Source organism: Theropithecus gelada, chromosome 13 (assembly GCF_003255815.1).
Source record: "Theropithecus gelada isolate Dixy chromosome 13, Tgel_1.0, whole genome shotgun sequence".
Lineage (NCBI taxonomy): Eukaryota > Metazoa > Chordata > Mammalia > Primates > Cercopithecidae > Theropithecus > Theropithecus gelada.
The window spans coordinates 91,866,934-91,886,248 of NC_037681.1; the positions used below are offsets into that span (position 1 = coordinate 91,866,934).

General features: G+C 40.7%; 1 protein-coding gene across 2 annotated transcripts in view; it reads right to left on the bottom strand.

The window, feature by feature from the left end:
- PAIP2B (poly(A) binding protein interacting protein 2B) overlaps positions 1-18,815 on the bottom strand; it is a 38,193-nt gene extending 19,378 nt beyond the window's left edge. Inside the window, exon 1 of one of the 2 annotated variants that reach the window (XM_025354508.1) lies at positions 18,642-18,815. Coding sequence is in view for 1 of the 2 variants with exons in the window: in XM_025354507.1 (XP_025210292.1) it covers positions 18,060-18,111 (52 nt within the window). In the remaining variant the exon portion in view is untranslated. Of the gene's footprint in view, positions 1-18,059; positions 18,144-18,641 lie in introns of those variants that run through there. The other variant, XM_025354507.1, reaches the window with a different exon arrangement.
- Between the last annotated feature and the right edge of the window lie 500 nt (positions 18,816-19,315).

Below are 19,315 nucleotides of genomic sequence, written 5' to 3' on the forward strand. Positions count from 1 at the left end.
AGAAACTGGAGGGGTATGAAGTCCATGGAAATGACATCTTTAAAGATTAGAAAGTCTAGTTCATGTTTAAATGTTCATAGAAAGGGTCTAGTGGAGAGGGACAGGTTATACATACAGGAGGGAGAAGGTATAGTTGATAGTGTAGGTCCTGGGAAGGCAGAAGGGAATATTTGTTTATTTTTGAATAGCTAATACATTCCCACCATTCAAAATCCAAATGCCTGGGATGCTTAATTAGTAAAAGGTGGTTGCATGGTGAGCACGAAATCAGAGCAGTGGGAAGAGCATCAGGAGAAAGATTTTATCCATTACAAAGCCACATGAAACATCCTTACTCTACGGTAGGAAATTTCACTGCCCTGGTGGCAGGAATGCTTATATCCCCCAAGTTTAAGCTGGTCTGCCCAGACAGCTGCTGGATTAATGCATCAAACTCCAACTTTCTAACTTTTTGTTTATTCTTCTAATTTTTCACAGGGTCACACACATACACAAACACAAATAAACATTTTAAAGCTACATAAGCAATACAAGAAATAATTTTATAAAGCCTTTTAAAACCATATAGAACTTTTTTTTTTTTTGAGATGGAGTCTCACCCTGTCACCCCAGGCTGGAGTGCAGTGGCGCGATCTTGGCTCACTGCAACCTCCACCTCCTCGGTTCAAGCAATTCTCCTGCCTCAGCCTCCTGAGTAGCTGGGACTACAGGCGCGAGTCACCACGCCCAGCTCACTTTTTGTATTTTTAGTAGAGACAGGGTTTCACTGTGTTAGCCAGGATGGTCTTGATCTCCTGACCTCATGATTTGCCCACTTCAGCCTCCCAAAGTGCTGGGATTACAGGCGTGAGCCACCACACCCAGCCAGAACATATTTTTATATAGCATGTCATACTTTGCACTAAAATAATTTCTCTGTCTCCTTGTTTTACAAGATTTTCTTTTACTAAGTAAATAAACCCATCAGATTTTCTCCATTATTTGGTGAAGAATCAAGGAAAAAAAAGAGAAAGGGGGAGTAGTTCAGTTTTTGGTGGGGTGAGGAGACATATGACATGTATATAGAATTTTTTTTAAAGGTTCCAGGTAACCAACCCAAATGTCCATCAATGACAGACTGGATTAAGAAAATGTGGCACAAATACACCATGGAATACAATGCATTTTATGGAAATACAAGCTTTCCATAAAAAAGGATGAGTTCATGTCCTTTGTAGGGACATGGATGCAGCTGGAAACCATCATTCTCAGCAAACTATCACAAGAACAGAAAACCAAACACTGCATGTTCTCACTCATAGGTGGGAATTGAACAATGAGAACACTTGGACACAGGAAGGGGAATATCACACACTGGGGCCTGTCGTGGGGTGGGGGGAGGCGGAAGGGATAGCATTAAGAGATATACCTAATGTAAATGATGAGTTAATGGGTGTAGCACACCAACATGGCACATGTATACACATGTAACAAACCTGCACGTTGCGCACATGTACCCTAGAACTTAAAGTATAATAATAATAATAAGAAGAAGAAAAAAAAGGTTCCAGTTAAATCTTGAATTAGAATGATTTTGTCCCATGTACTTCCATTTCATTTATTTCCAGAGAAGCTGCATGGACGTTAACAGAAAACAAATAAGTAGTCATTCTGCTAAGCTTTCCTATATTGACCTCAATGCACAAATGTTCCATTGATTATCTTCCATTTGATGCAAGAACAGTGCTTCCAAATATGACATCAGTGAGCTTAAGCAAACAGAAAATGGAACTTACCTGCAATTACAAGTTAACAAGAAGTTTTCAAAAACGTTTTAGTTGACAAGGAAGTCAGGAAAAAGAGGAAAATCACTTACGTGATCTCTACATTTGTAAATTATATCAAAACAAAGGTAAATTACAAATAGAGGCATTTTCTAAATTAAACTCAAGGATGCCAGATGAGAAAGCAGTATAAATACAATACAGTCTCTTTTTCATTAATGTTTAAAACTTGTCCTATACTGACCTATAGTTTGCCCCACTGATGAAATGGAATCTGAAAACTGGGATACAGATACTCTGGGAAGAATAATAAAACTGAACTTAATTACAGCAACAGTCTAGTCCCTGGACCAGAGTCAAGAAAAAAAAAACAGAAGCATACTCAAATAGGATTAAGAATGCATTTAGCTGGCCAGGCATGGTGGCTCATGCCTGTAATCGCAGCACTTTGGGAGGCCGAGGTGGGTGTATCACCTGAGGTCAGGGGTTCTAGATCAGCCTGGCCAGCATGGTGAAACCCTGTCTCTACTAAAAATACAAAAATTAACCGGGCGTGGTGGCAGGTGGCTGTAATCCCAGCTACTCGGGGAGGTGGGGGGTGGGGGGAGGCAGGATAATCACTTGAACCCAGGAGGCGGAGGTTTCAGTGAGCTGAGATTGCGCCTTCACACTCCAGCTTGGGGGACAAGAGCAAGACTTGTCTCCAAAAAAAGACTGCATTTAGCAAGTGGCAAGAAGGTCTATTCTAATTGAGCGGTTTTCAGTCTTAGGAGTATATAGAATCGCCTGGAAGTTTTTCCACATCCATACTTTGCAGATATTCTGACTTGTTAGGCCTGAGCCAAGGTCCAATTTTTGCATTTCTGCTTGTTAATTTGCTATAGGTAATTCTGATATACAGAAAGACTAAAGGCTTAAAAACAATTCTTCAAATATAGTGACAACCTCTACCTGGAATAGTCCAAATCCTAATTACCCTAATTCCTACACCAACAGTTCCCAAACTAGTGTTCTACAAACTACAGTCTTGTGAATGTTCTTTGAAAAAAAAAAAAAAAAAATCATGGCCATGTGTAAATTCATTGTTCTGAAAAGTCCTGTTTAATTTACCAAGCATTTTCCAAATTTATGTATTGTTACCTTTATTACACATATTACATACATTTTTAATCTGGTAACTATTAACAATCCCAAACTTTTAGAAACAATGCCCCAAGGATGTTCTGTGATATCACTATCATTCTACTGGATATGTACAGAACAGTCATAAAATGTACTCCATAAGGCATTTAAAGGCAGTTTCAAAGGTAGAATCAAAAGACTTGCCAAAAGTCAGTGGCAAGATTTCTAGACTCAGAGCCTTCTAGTCCTCAAGTTCCAACTCCTTGCCCCAAAGCCAATCAACTGTCCTCCCAGAATAACATCAAACAGCAATTAGCACGTGGTCCTCGACTTCTCCAGATCAGCTCCAAAAAGACACAGACTATTAATGGGGGAAATATTGTGAAGTCTTTAACAGATAACGTTAATCAAAAACATCCCTATGGGTAAATTATTATATATAAAAAGCTTTTCTCACCAACAAGTGTCTCTATACATTTCAGACTGATATGATGACAATTTGTTTTTTAAATGCATAATTATATCAAAAAATGCCACTATAAAAGCCTGAATACAATCTCCGAGCCTAAGGTCTTCCCCATTTTCACCTGCCTCTCACATTTGATTACTTGTATATTTGAGAGAGTATCACTCATTATTTGTTTTGGGACTAGTCTATAACCTTGGAAGTTTCTTGAGGGCAAGAATCAAGTCCTTTATAGCTTCTAGAGGCATTACTTGTATATTTGAGATAGTATCACTCATTATTTGTTTTGGGACTAGTCTATAATCTTGGAAGTTTCTTGAGGGCAAGAATCAAGTCCTTTATAGCTTCTAGCATGCCTCTGTGCACCCACCAGGTCCTTAATAAATAATCTGTTGATTAACTGTCATTTTTAGAATGCTGTATTCTAAATCTCATTTCCTAGGCAGGAAGCCTATGCCCTTAGGGGTTAGGATCTGTGAGTGAGGACTCTTCGTTGAGTATGAACAGTTATTCCCCACAGTCAGTGACAGCACTACTCTGGAATCTGTTTTTGACAAATCAAGTTACTCAAGAGGGATTAAAAAACACTTATTTATATATTTTTTAGTAGAGATGGCATCTATGTTGCCCAGGTTGGTCTTAAACTCCTGGACTCAAGTGATCCTCCTGCCTCAGCCTCCCAAAGTGCTGGTATAACAGGCATGAACCACTATGCCCAGACTATTTTTTAATTTTTATAGAGACAGGGTCTCACTCTGTAGACCAGGCTGGAGTGCAGTGGTGCAATAATGGCTCACTGCAGCACTGAACTCCCAGTCTCAGGCAATCCTCCCGCCTCAGCCTCCCAAGTAGCTAAGAATACAGGTGTGCACCACCAGGCATGCCTAATTTTTTTTTTTAAGAGAAGGGGTCTTGCTATGTTGCCCAGGCTGGTCTCAAACTCCTGGCTTCAAGCAATCCTCCTGCCTCAGCCTCCCAAAGTGCCAGATTACAGATGTGAGCCACTGTGCCTGGCCGGGCGGGGGCGGGGGGAACACTTCTAATCTAGAAAATTTTGTGTTCTTGTTTACTATTTTAGCATTAATAACACCAAGAGACTATAACATTCTCTTCATGTGCTGTATGCTAAGAATAAAAGCTTGCCACAGTGGAATTATCTAAACTAGAAGAAATCCATACAGTGAATCCCAACAAAAATCACAAAAAGGGATCACATGTTCATTTTATTTGACATATTTCTGGAAATAAAGGTTTGCCTCAGCTAAGTGGGAGAGGGGAGCCAAGCAGCATAACACATCTGTAATGAGGTAGTGAAAACAGTATCCACTGGAAATCTTTTCAGGAAGGGTGTCATTTTGGGTTGGAAAAGCTCTTTGAAAGTTAATCTGGGGGAGAAAGAGGGTCCTTAAGGAACCAGGGTAAGGTCAGAACATTTCCTGGGAGAAAGGGGAACATTTATCTGGCTAATGAAGGCACAGTGCTGGACAGAGTGAAAAAGAAAAAGTCAAGAGTCGTACATTTCAGAGTATGAAAGGCCTCACACTGTGTAAAATGGACTACACCTTAAGACTTCCAATTTTCAGTAAGACTATTAGGCCCATATAAAATTCAGGAGTTTGTGGATTTTTTGGTGTGGAAACCACTCAAGAGGCAGATTTTATGTCTAAATTGCAATGGCAAGACTTAGTATGAATTGGGAATTTGTCCCAATTTATGAATTGGGAAAGCATTTAAGACAAGTTTCTCCAGGCCTCTAAGGGAATGAGAATCCCACTGGACAATTAAGTTACACAGAAAAAACAAGTATGGTAATCTATCCAAATACAAGGTGGAAAGGATGGCAATAAAATAACAGCTCTTCTAAGTACTTCAGTAACAGTCTCTCTTTTAATCTTCGTAACAATCCCATGAGGCAGGGACTATTAGTCTCCCAGTTTTTTTCATATAAATACTCCGCCTTTCATTTATTTATTTAAAATTTCTTTTTTTAGAGACAGGGGTCTCACTGTGATGTCCAGACTGGACTTGAACTTCTAGGCTCAAGTGATCCCCCTGCCTCATCCTCTCAAGTAGCTAGGATTACAGGCATGAGCCACCAGAGATTCATTAAACACCTTGCCTAAAGTATAACCTAGTAGTACTAGAATTGGTGCTTAAGCTTAGGTCTTTCTGGTCCCAAAGCCCATGTTCTTAACCACTCCCATGTAGTGACTACCCCATACTCTCACACTTCCCACTTTAGGTTCAGAAAGGCTATAATAGAAAACTCTGATTTGATCTCAAATATCACAAATGGGGTTCGGGGAACCATGCTGAAGAAAAATGCTATTCAACAAAAGTACTGAGGTCTTCGGAAGGAAAACACAAACCAATCACAGCACATGGTAGCTTATTTAAATCAAAATAAATTACATTCCCTACCATGAACATATGAAGCTCCATTTAATTTGAAGCTTGCTAATACTTTTAGGACGAGAAAGCAATCCTCCAAATAGGTCTACAATCCATTATGCACAATTCCAATATCTAAACAGCTCTAAAAACCATGAATTTTTCATATGCTTTATGTCAAAACTTACAGGACAGTAAAATTTGGTCTGAACTGATATGAAGCTATATACAGCCTTTATCTACCCACTTAGTGTGAATACTCCTGTTTTGCTCAGAAATATTAATGTATGTGACTAAGGATGTTGCACCAGACACACTGAGGCATTCGTAACACAGAGAAAGCATCTTCCTAAATCTGAAAAATTCTGAATTCTGAGAGTTGTCTAGTTCCAAGGGCTTTGGACCCTCTATGGACCTGTATTCCAAAGAATTTAAAAAACAATTTCCAAGGATGATTAGATCAGAGGCACTCAGTGTTTAGGATTTCATAAACCAACAGATTTTAAAAAATATTGAGGACAATATAGGATTCCAATTAAAAACCATACAAAGATGGTAAAAACATCCTTATCAACATCATTCTATAAAAGGATATTTTAGCACCAAAAAAACCCAAGAAGGCCTTAATTCAATGCAAAGGACAATTCTTTAAACTGAATAAATTTGATGTTACAAAAAATACTATGTGGTCCTTATATTTCTTATTTCACAATAAGTTGGTGAAAATTCACCTGGGTCTAGCACTGATCTGATCTGAGGCATACAGTCCAGGAGCCTACATAAAATTACCTGGGAAAGTTATTAAAAAATGCAACCCAACCAAGATCGTGCCACCATACTCCAGCCTGGGTGACAGAGCGAGACTTCGTCTCAAAAAAAAATGCAGACCGCCCACCTCCCAAACAGGTTCCATCCTAGGAGATCACAATTCAGACGGTCTGAAGGTGGGGCGCAAAATCTGTATGGTTTTCTAGAAAACAGTCTGGGTTGTTTTTGATGTGCAGCCAAGCTTCAGAGCCACCAGTTTAATCTGTGGGTTCTAGTTCTACCCTTCTTCACTCAAACTCTTCTCTGAGGGGTAAGGGGAGAAAAACAGGAATGTTTCCAAGTAGGGAATCTTCCTAACCCACTGTTTGTAATACTAGTTATTCCTTCAAACAGTCTAGGCTGAACCAGCTGGTCAACTGAGGCTATTAGCCGTGGAATGATAGAAATTAGTGTTGACAAGCAAGAAAAACTTGTTAAAGCAAAACTTCTCTATGAAAAGGTGTGGCTTCCAGAGTTTCTTTTCTCTTCAACCCAAAGATTCTACAGATTCTACATATGATGCCTAAGTTCAGCACAGATATCTCTGTGCTGACAATAATAATAAATAAAACTTTAAAAAATATATGATTGTGTACTTTATATATATGTGTATCTATGTGTGTGTGTATCCATGTGTTCCTTCGAAGCTGTCTTCATTACCCAGCTTCTATGCCAGGTCTTTGATTTTGGCCTTGATTTTTCATCTTCAAACGGAGTACAAGAATTACCAGTATTACCTCAGTTGAGGTACAAATCCTATAAAAATGGAAAATCCATAGCATGCTTGATGATTAATGAAGCAGACTATATTATCCAACATTCCAATAAGATAAAATAATCACAATGATTTCTCTTTTTTGGAAAAAGTTTCTCTTATTCTCCTACATTACTGTTTAAAATAATCTTAAGAAACATGTCTAATATCTTTAAAAACACACAAAAGTTTCAATTTAATAAGTACTCAAAGCTCTTTACCAGTTTTAAAAAATACAAGACCCTTCTAAAGTAAGGCTAAATGCTAAGTGATGGGGGAGAGAAAAAGGACATAAATAACTCGTACTCTCATGGGGTTAATCACTAAATCCTATTTGACTAGAATCTCCTGGCCTCTCTAAGCCTTGCAAATGAAACGGAGTTTCTCACTAGATACTTGGCTATGACTTCCAATCATAAAAAAACAAGAATTGTGTTATGTCACTACGTATTGCTTGTAACCTGAACTCCACACTAGGCTGGATCAAGGGTTGAATCTGTCATGATTTGCTCCATAACCTGTGTGCTTCTCATCCCAGACCAAACAGCTTTCTTCTAGAGTTCTACAATATTTAGTATACAAGAGTGGTTCTCAAAAATGTAGTCTCTGGACCAGCAGCATCAGAATCACCTGAGAACTTGTTATAAATGCGAATTCTCAGGCCCCACTCTAGACCTGATGAATCAGAAACTCTGGAATAGGGTCCAGCAATCTGTGTTGCAATAAGCCCTCCAGGTGTTCAAGAACCTCTGGCATATAGCACTTAGAAAAATGCGTTTCTTTCTGTAGGCCCAAAGCCAGGGATACTGTATATTCTATCTTGATATGAAATAACGACATCCAATTAAGAGACATTTATCTCCTTTCTACTCTCACCCTCCATCCAATGTGTTTTATTTTTATGAGTTAAATAAGAACAAATGGCAATCGGAGACTTAGTCTAAAAAGTATATTTATAGGTGTCAATTCTCATTCAGCCTGATCTCATACAATACTACTTACATCCTCTTACATCTAAAGTTTTAGAAAAGGATCTTCACAATGTAAGTCTCAGGAACACTAGGAGTTCTATAATAAAACGCCAAGTAGATCTGAATGTCCAAACTTACTAAGAGAAGAAAAGTGGAATTATTGGCTATATATACATATTTTAATTTTTTTTGAGATGGAGTCTCACTGTTGTCTAGGCTGGAGTGCAGTGGCACGATCTTGGCTCACTGAAAACTCTGCCTCCCCGGTTCAAGTGATTCTCCTGCCTCAGCCTCCTGAGTAGCCGGGATTACAGGAGTCCACCACCATGCCCAGCTAACTTTTCTATTTTTAGTAGAGACAGGGTTTCACCATTTCACCATGTTGGTCAGGCTGGTCTCAAACTCCTGACCTCAGGTGATCTGCCCACCTGGGCCTCCCAAAGTGCTGGGGTTACAGGTGTGAGCCACCATGCCCAGTCTATACTTTTGAATTGCATTCTACAGGAAATTAAAGTTTTGAATTTTTTTCACCTTCATAACTTTCAAGTTAACAGAATTAAACCAGAATACTCCACTCTTTCAAAGCCTCTAGCCAGGCAAAGTTTTACTGTATTGCTTCTTGCTTTCAATGGATATGAAACAGAGTCCTGGTAGGCACACTGTGTTACCTGCAAAGATGCAGAACTAAATGGTTCCGTATTCAGTATTAAAAACAAAAGTCCTTAAACCTCAGATGGTGAGGGTAATACCTCGCACCAGCAACAAAGCCTCAAATATGAAAAGATACCAAGAACACCACTAGCAAACAAAAATAAGCTCTGGGCTGGGAGCAGTAGCTCACGCCTACAATCCCAGCACTTTGGCAAGCCAAGGAGGGAGGATTACTTGAAGTCAGGAATTCAGGACCAGCCTGGGCAGCATAGCAAATTCATATCTCTACAAAAAATTTTTCAAATCTGCTGGGCGTGGTGGCATATACCTGTAGTCCTAGCTATCTGGGAGGCTGAGGCGAGAAAATCACTTGAGCCCACGAGTTTGAGGCTGCAGGAGCTAAGATCATGCCACTGCACTCCAGCCTGGGTGACAGACCGAGACCTAGATAATTACATTCTGCTCTACTCCTGTTTACACTAAAATCACTAAGTTAAAATGCTTTCGTTCAGCCCAATAAAAATAAAGTGAAATGTGACTTTGGAGCTTGGCTAGCAAAAAAGAAAGAAAAAATAAAGCAAAACGACAAATAACTTACTGGGAGACAGTTTTGGTAACTTCAATGACAGATAAAAGGTTTGTATCCTTAGCCTATAAAGAAATCTTTAAAATTACTCAGAAAAAGAAAAATGATAGAAGAGATAAAATTATTTTATAATTTTATAAAATTACTCAGAAAAAAACAAATACTTTCCAACAGAAAATAGGCAATGGAGAAACAGGCACTTCCTACAAGAATAAAAATGGCCAATAAGCATATAAAAAAGACTCAAAAGCACTAGAAATTAAAGAAAATGTAATTAAAACAATGAGACTTTCTGCCTAAAGATGGGCAAAGATGACAAATGGAAGGGGGAAACTGGAACTCCGTCACTGTTGGTGGGAGTATATACTGAACCCATTTTCCTGCAGGATAATTTGAAAATTTCTATTAAAAACCCTAAAACTGTTTTTTTGTTATTTTCCTCCAGAAATTCTACTTCTATGAATTCAGTCCAAAAATGCTTGCTGAGTCCATTAAAATGTATATATAAGGAAATTCACCTCTGGAGTGGCAATGATTCACTTAATATACAGCCAGCTATTGATGATGCCAGGATATATTTACTGCCACAGAAACATGCCCAAAATATAGTAAGTGACTAAAGACTGTATTTCATGATTCTACTTTTAAAAATGTTTATATGCATAAAAAAGTATAAAAAGCAGCAAATCAGAATGTTTTGAGTGGCAGAATTAAAGGTTTTTCTTTTTTTTTCTTTTCTTTTTTTTTTTTTTTTGAGACAGCATCTTACTCTGTCGAGTGCAATGGCGCGATCTCAGCTCACTGCAAGCTGCGCCTCCCGGGTTCACACCATTCTCCTGCCTCCTGTAGCTGGGACTACAGGCGTTTGCCACCATGCCCAGCTACCTTTTTTTTTTTTTTTTTTTTTTTGTATTTTTAGTAGAGATGGGGTTTCAGCGTGTTAGCCAGGATGGTCTCGATCTCCTGACCTCGTGATCCGCCTGCCTCGGCCTCCCAAAGTGCTGGAATTACAGGCGTGAGCCACCGCGTCCAGTCTAAAGGTTTTTCTTTATATTTTGTTAAATTATTGTAAAAAGAATGATTTCCTTTACAATCAGGGATAAGTGTTTTTTTCACATCCATTCTTTTTCTTATTTTTCTCATGTATGTACCCCATGTAGGCTAGAGAGCTTGACTCCCTGCCTCTTGAGGTAAATCAGCCCATTTTTGGGATGTGCACTACACAAAGCTGCCCCATATTCCTTTTATTTTACAAGTTCTGGAAACATTTTTGTTTTAAATTGTTTTATTGTTCTTAGAGTACTTTTAAAAATATATGAAATTGAGGAAAAGACAAAGGAAAGGCTGACTCTCCACCTTCCTGGGGCAACTCTTCCAATTTTTGCTGCTATTGCTATGTATTCGCTGGGTACTAAAAAGATGGGCAGCCCTGTAGAACCTTTTTCTTATCTCGTTCTCATAATCCCATTTCATTCCTTCATTCACTTATTTTTAAGAGGGTTTTGTGTACAAATACATAGTTCAAAAAAATTTAAAATATAACTATCTATAAATGTATGTGGCAAAATCCCATTCATAGTCCTATTCTCCCTCCACAGCCAAACACTTTTAATTGGTTTCTTATATATCATTTCAGAAGTTATCTCTGCAAACACCCATGTATATTCTTATTCTACTCTTCTCTCTCAACACAAAAAGTAGCATACCATATACACTATACCATACATACACCATTCCTTGTTCCTTTTTTAAAAACACACACAATATCTAGTTCTTCCACATGAGTACATAGGTCTTTCTCATTCTTCTTTACAATTACACAGTATTCCATCATTTGGATGTACCATCGTTTACTTCACCAGTTCCCTGATGGCAGGCACAGAAGTCATCCCTATCATACTAGTACAAACAATAATGCCAAGCATAACCACCTACACACACCAAATTCATTTCTGAAGCTGCCTTTCATGAGGCCTCTGTTTAAATCACCACAAGCCCACACGGTCAATAGGCTGAAAAGTTAGCCCCTTTTTTAGTTTTCATTATGTACAGCAGCATGTAACAAAAGATTCCCTTGGACAAAGCCAATGAACTCTTTGGCGATTTATTTCATAAAAATAAATGGATAAACAGAACACCTAGGAGGAACCATTTCTATTTAACCATGCATATGTATGTATACAATACATGTATATGCACAAAAAGTATAAAATAAATCAATCAGGCCGGGCGCGGTGGCTCAAGCCTGTAATCCCAGCACTTCGGAAGGCCGAGACGGGCGGATCACGAGGTCAGGAGATGGAGACCATCCTGGCTAACACAGTGAAACCCCGTCTCTACTAAAAATACAAAAAACTAGCCGGGCGAGGTGGCGGGCACCTGTAGTCCCAGCTACTCAGGAGGCTGAGGCATGAGAATGGTGTAAACCCGGGAGGCGGAGCTTGCAGTGAGCTGAGATCTGGCCACTGCACTCCAGCCTGGGTGACAGAGCAAGACTCCATCTCAAAACAAACAAACAAACAAAACAAATAAATCAAAGCACTAACCACTGTCTCAGTATGGTGGATCTGTGGAGTACTTTGTAGTACCCCGCTCCTAGACAATCAATTATTTCTAATTTCACAACAGTTAATATATACTATTTCTGCAATATAAAATGTTTAAAAATGTTAACTCAAATTAAGGTGGATACATTCCTTCAGTCTGTCCTATGTTTGTACAGTGCTCCAGAGTGCTCAAATATCACTTCATTTTAAAAAAACATTTATTTTTTCAAATATAGAGACAGGGTCTTGCTCTGTTGACCAGGCTGGTCTTGAACTCCTGGATTCTCCCACCTCTGCCTCCCAAAGTGCTGGTATTACAGGCGTGAGCCATCATCACGCCCGGCCAGCTTCATTTGAGAAATCTTCCCCCATCACTCCATATATTACTAATTATTCTTTTCTTCTTGTTTAGATAGCATTTTTGTTATACCTCTATTACCTCACTTGTCACATGATAATCAGCTGCTCACCCATCTGTCTCCCTTGATTGCTCATGAGCTCCTTGAGAAGAAGTCTCATTTTCAGGACCTTGAACAGTGTGCAACACATATATGCTTCACAGGCAGAGAAGAAGTAAATGATTTCACTACAGTGTAATCATTCCCAGAATTCAATTACCTGTATTTCTAAATTGTTCTAGATACTTGGCCAACAACCTAAGAATGTTTTACTCTTTCCCTAAAACTTCCATCCATTACTGAGTGTCTATGGTCATAGCTAACTCAATTGTGCCATGCCCTCCGGCCAAGCCCATGTAATGATTTTTAATTTTTGTTTTTATTTGCTCTTTGTATTAAAAATACAAAGAACACTTATTTTTAATACAAAGAGCACATATGTAAACTTCACCATCTCTATCTCTGTGCCTTTGCACCTGCTAGACTCTGTTTGGAATGATATCTCAAAGTTTTATTCACCTGGAAAGGATTCCTACTCACCCTTAAAGAATCAGCTTAAATACTACCTTCTCTGGGAAGCCTTTCTATCCGCCCATTCTTTTAGTAAGAGTTCAGAATTCCTACAGTTGAAACTGTAGACCCTGCCCTCATGGAGCTCATGGTCTAGTATGAAAAACAGCCATATGAACAAATAACCACACTATAATACTAAATGCAACACCAAAAGGGAGATGTATTGACTATTTGACATGTGTCAATTACCTTGTTAGATTCTTTATTAACAATTATCTATGATTACATTAGATAAGTATTTGAATTGGACAAAAGGCCATGAAACTCTAGAACTTCTATACTGTCAATTGTCTTCTAAAGAAACTCTCCAAAGGGTTCTTTTAGAATATGCTACAGTCATACCGAGAGGTGAGGACAGCTGGACTTCCTGGGTCGAGTGGGGACTTGGGGAACTTTCCTGTCTTACAAGAGGATTGTAAAACGCACCAGTCATCGTTCTGCAAAACACCCCACTCAGCACCCTGTAAAACAAGCCAATCAGCACTCTGTAAAATGCACCAATCAGCGCTCTGTAAAATACACCAATCAGCACTCTGTAAAATGCACCAATCAGCAGGATCCTAAAAGTAGCCAATTGAGGGGAGGATTAAAAAAGGGCACTCTCGATAGGCCAGAAACGGAACACGGGAGGGGACAAATAAGGGAATAAAAGCTGGCCACTGGAGCCAGCAGCAGCAACCTGCTTGGGTCCCCTTCCACGCTATGGAAGCCATGTTCTTTCATGCTTCACAATAAACCTTGCTACCACTCACTCTTCGGGTCTGTGCCATCTTTAAGAGTTGTAACACTCACCGCCAAGGTCTGGGGTTCCATTCTTGAAGTCAGTGAGACCATGAACCCACAGGCAGGAACCAACTCCAGACACAATACAACTATTGTGCGAGTGTGGCATACACAAAAAGCATATCTGTAGCATATCTGTGTGATTGATAATACATACAACCAACCTTCTTTGGCCACAAGTGACTGGACCAGGGCTCAGTGCTTCAACTAAGGACAACATATAGGCTGAACTTCAGGGAGATCAATCACCAAAGACATGGCGTAGCTCAAAATTCTCCCTAATAGGGGTCTTCTGTTTTTAGAAAGTGACAGACTAATCCAATCAGATATTCTTTCTTGGAAAATACAAATGTTGAGTGAACGAAGGAAAAGAGGGCAGGTCTTCAGAGCTCAAATACTAAATACCGCTAAATTAATGTTCTATGAGGTTTTGAAAGTACTAGGGCCAAGAGACAATATGGCTGCTTAGATGACTTCACATCCAAGTTTACATTCAGCCTTCACCACCAAAGCTGATACGTGTGTGCCTCTTCCTTGCAACCCACCAGGGACTAATATATCATATACCACTTTTGATATCAGGAAACAGGCTCAGAAGTCCAAGAGCTTGATCAAAGGAACTCAGTTGGTAGGCAGCAGAACCATAATTCAAAGACTCAGGTCAGCATGATTCTTCTGTGATATCCTGCCACTTACATGGGTAAGTGGCCTCAAAATCAACAAAAGACAAGTAGAGGCTGACATGCAACAATGGAGAGAGGCTCAAAAGGAAAAGTTTTTACACAAAAATAGAAAAGAGATGTTCTGGAAGTATGTCTGGGGATGTGAAGTAGGAGCAGGCACACCAGGTTTACCTTGGTCAAGTGAATCTATAATTCCAACCTAGGCCTCTCCCCGGAGCTCCTGACATAGGTATCTGTCTTTCTTATGCAAATATAAAATCCACAGGGCAGGACCTTAATCTCTAGCTTGTTCACCACAGATTAAAGCAGAATTTGAGGCTGGATGCAGAGGCTCATGCCTGTAATCCCAGCACTGTGGGAAGCCAAGGTGGAAGGATCCCCCGAGGTCAGGATATCAAGACCAGCCTGGCCAACATGGTGAAACCCTGTCTCTACTAAAATGCAAAAATTAGCTGGGCATGGTGGTGTGAGCCTATAATCCCAGCTACTTGGAGTCTGAGGCAGGAGGATCACTTGAACCCAGGAGGCGGACATTGCACTCCAGCCTGGGCGACAAGAGCGAAACTCCATCTCAAAAAAACAAAGACAAAAACAAAAAACAAGTTGTGGTTTTTTTTGGTTTTTTTTTGAAGCAGAGTCTCACTCTTGCCCAGGCTGGAGTGCAGTGGCGCGATCTTGGCTCACTGCAACTTCCGCCTCTTGGGTTCAAGCAAGTCTCTGCCTCAGCCTCCTGAATAGCTGGGACTACAGGCGCCTGCCACCACTCCTGGCTAATTTTTTTGTATTTTTAGTAGAGACAGGGTTCCACCATCCTGGCCAGGTTGGTATTGAACTCCTGACCTCGTGATCCACCTGCCTTAGCCTCCCAAAGTGCTGGGATTACCGGCGTGAGCCACCGTGCCCGGCCGAGTCTGACTTATAGTAAGTGCTTAATATATGATAAATGAACAAACTGAACAAATGAATATATGATAAATGAATAAATATATGAATAAATGTACAAACTATCAAATAAGCTAAAGAAATACTCCACATTGTTGGGGAAAAGGCTAAAAATGAAACAGACCCTAGCAGTCCCTTACAAATACAGTTCATCCTCATTACTTGTGGATCCCATATTTGCAAATTTGCTTACTTGCTAAAATGTCTTTGTAATCCCCAAATTAATACTTGTGGAGCTTTCAAGGTGACTCATAGATATATACATAGTAGTGAAAAATATGTCACTCCTTGCCCACGTCCCAAGCTAAGATCAAATAAGGTGACCCTCAGCCTCGTCTCAGCTCTCATACAAAACTGACCAGAGGACAGAGACAGCAGAGGGCAGTGCAGCGTAGTGCAAGAAGCTCTGGCTCTGGGGCCATCTGGACGAGTCTGAATCTTAACTCTGGCACCTGTTAGTGGAGCGGCCTCAGGCAAATCGCTTAACACTTCTGTACTTCCTTTATTCTTTTGTAAATAAAGAAAATTCAATCTACCAGGATGAGTTGTTTTTAGGAATTAAGATTGTAATCTATGTGAGATATCTATATATGTATATATTTTCCCTAGGAACAATGGTTGAATATTTGATAACCCAGTGTTCTTGGCAACTTTATAGAATATAACTACTGCAAATAATGAGAATCGACTATAATTATTTATAAAGAAATAACAGAGAAGTAGGCAAAAACAATTATTTGGATGAGGCAGACGCAGGCTTCAAGATTTTGAAGAAACAGAATTTCACCAGGCACATAAGGTGTGGAAAAGGCTTGCAAGGAATGGTGCCTACAGAGAGAGGTGCAGATGGTGGAAAAGAACAGGTAGGTTCAGGAAATGGCACTTCAGGAAGTCTAGGGCAGTAGAAGATGAGGTCGGAACATGGTGCCATCGTGCTTCTCTGAACCCTGTATATTCCTTGTACTGCAGAACCTCACTCTCTGCATTAAATTATTGGTTTCTAGTTCTCTCTTCCATTAAACTGTGAGGTCAAGGTCTCTAAGGTCCTCAAGGTCAAGGTCTCTAAGAAGAAATCATAGCTAGAGTCCTCTAAATTTGCAAACAAGTTATTATTAAACACAAATACTCCCAAAAAAGACTGTACAAAAATAACTTTGGTTTTCAGCTGCAGTCATAGCAATTCACAACTGGTACAGATTTGCAATTTGTCCAGGATTTTTCTCTGATGACTGCTGTAACTCTCATAAACTCTTTTCATTGTTTTAGACACCCAGTCATTTGTTGGAACAGTTTTAAGATCTTGCTCTTTTTAGTGTAATTGATTAATTGGTTGATTGACTGAGATGGGGTCTCACTATGTTGCCCAGGTTGGTCTTAAACTCCTAGGTTCAAGCAATCCTCCTGCCTCAGCCTCCTAAGTGGCTGGGATTACAAGCACACACCACTGTGCTAGGCTGTAGTGTGATTTATTAACAAGGCTTAAACATATGGTCCATTAGACAAGGCTGCCACCTCAGAGTAAAGATTTCTTTTAATTCACTATAATAGACTTTTTTCTTTATATGCAAGATACAATTTTACCACAGTAAAATACAAGGAAGCATATTGATATATACATTACAAACAGGATAAGGAAAGCAATATAATTTTTTTCACAAAAGCTTGCAAAATTCTGGCCAAAACACAGTTAACATGATGTTAAACTCACAGCTTACATTTCTCCACTGAAAGCTAGGAAAAACAATTCCAATTTTTCTAAAGTCAGGAAACTAAGCACTGTGAGAATTTACAAGATTTTGTAAACTTGTATATTCTCCCCACCCCGATATACAAGTAGCCAAAGGAGCCTATCAGTCTTACCCCAACACTTCAATCTCCTTCAACCTCCAAAATAAAACCCTCACTATCCAATATTTGAATTTATATTTTCAAACATCTAAAATCTTAATCAAAACTAAGAGCAGTGCATTAGCTTTTCCCCACAAAATTATTGGTATAATTTTACTTAGGCACAACTTAGTTTGTGCTATTACCTAGAAACATATGGCTAGAACCGACATTACTAGAAACCAAACGAATATACTATGAAGGTGAAAAGGGAATAGGGAACGTTGTTTTTAAACAGATTCAATGCTGTTATTATCCATTCATAGGTTGGGTGTGATCAAATCACACTGTGCTGTACAACTAAGTATGTTCTGTATTTTATGACAAAATAGGGTAGCCAGGTCCTTACACTGCAAACTCCCAGAAACCCCAGTTAAGCTGTTTAAAGTATAATCCAATTCAATTTACTTAAAATAATAGTAACAAAATTTAAATCCCTTGCTTCTAGTTAGCCCTTTTCAACTGCATTTTCAGCAATTACCACCAAAAGAACGGCATTAGGACAAAGATTCTAGAGCGGGTATAATGATCAAATGCCATCTTAAGGAAGGCAAAAACAGTTTACCATGAACAAAACCGATTAAAGTTCCCAACCTTGCCAAACTCCCTGTTCAACGTATTCTGCCTCTCTCGGTTCACCTTTCAGCTGCCTGGAAGAGGCAAGTGGAAAATGTTAGTTTTCTGGAGAGATGAGAATGGAATTTAGAGGTTGGTCGGGGGTGATGGACTCACTCACGGACCGCAAGGCACAAGAGAAGTGGCGAACGTCTCCCAGGCAAATGAGGCATGAAGAATGAGGGCTGGAGTCAATCGGGAGATGGAGCAAGTATAAAACGGCAGAGGACGCGCAGGGGCCCGCGAATGGGGGAGGGGCAGGACGCGCAATCCCTCCCCTCCAACCCGGGGAGAGGGGCGGGGGATGCCGCGCGGGTCAATTTGCCTAGCATTGTTGCACCTGGGTAGCAATGGGCCTCAGGCCAAGAATCCGGTTCGAGTGTTAGGAGGACGCTGAGGGGAGTCAGGAACATGGGTGGGGGTAGGGGTGAGGGGGAAACAGAGCACCTGTGCGGGGGAAAAGGGACGAAAACCCCCTATCGCCCCGGAGGGGCAGGGGCTGACCCCAGCGGACGCCCCTTTTCGCCGATGGTCGCGACGTGGGATCCCGTGCGCTTTCCCTCCCCACAGGAGCTCGGGCAGGCGCGTGCCGCCCCTCACAGCCCCGACGGCGGCAGAAAGGGAGGCGCAGGGCGCCCCCAGAGCCAGGAGAACAGCGCTTCCCTCGAGTCCTTTCCCCAGCAGCCCGGGCACCCGAGCCCACCTGGGCTGACCAGAAGCCCCTCCTTCAGATCGTACTCTGCCACTCCTCCGAGAGCTTAAGCTGTTGCTGTAGAGGTCGCCGTCGCCAGAACAGTCTCGGCCTTTAGTACCAAAGCGTGAAGCACAGAACCCGAGAAGCGCCACTACCACTTGCCAGGTTACCTCTTACTGCACACTACCTCCTCGCCCCGCCCCCGAACCCAAGCCATTGGTTGCCGGGCACCGCCCCATTCGTCTATTGGGCCGAAGAGGATGCCGTTCGGTCACCTAGAATGGCATATATGGTTTTTATTGGTCTAAATGTGAAGCAGTGCCCGCCCACTCTCTCAGAAGTTTCAGCTTCTGATTGGTTTTAATGTCTGTCTTTTCTCTTCCTTCATTTTTTTTCCTGTGGTGGAACACCTCCTTGCGGGAGACGCCGGCTCTGATTGGCTGAAAGGACGCTACGCTAGCCTGGGATAGGCATTGGGCCAAGGATGCGCCCGGCCCACTCGTTGGGGAGGAGACCAAGCGCCTCACTCTGGGTTTGTTTACACAGACTCTTGCTCCAGTTTCGTCTATTGGCTGAGCTGGAAGCCACTGCCACCGAGTTTTGCCTGTCAGCCTGCAAGGAGGACGGTAGGGGTGGGCCTCGGTAGGATTTCCCCCAGCTGTCAATTACCAAAGGAAGAGCTT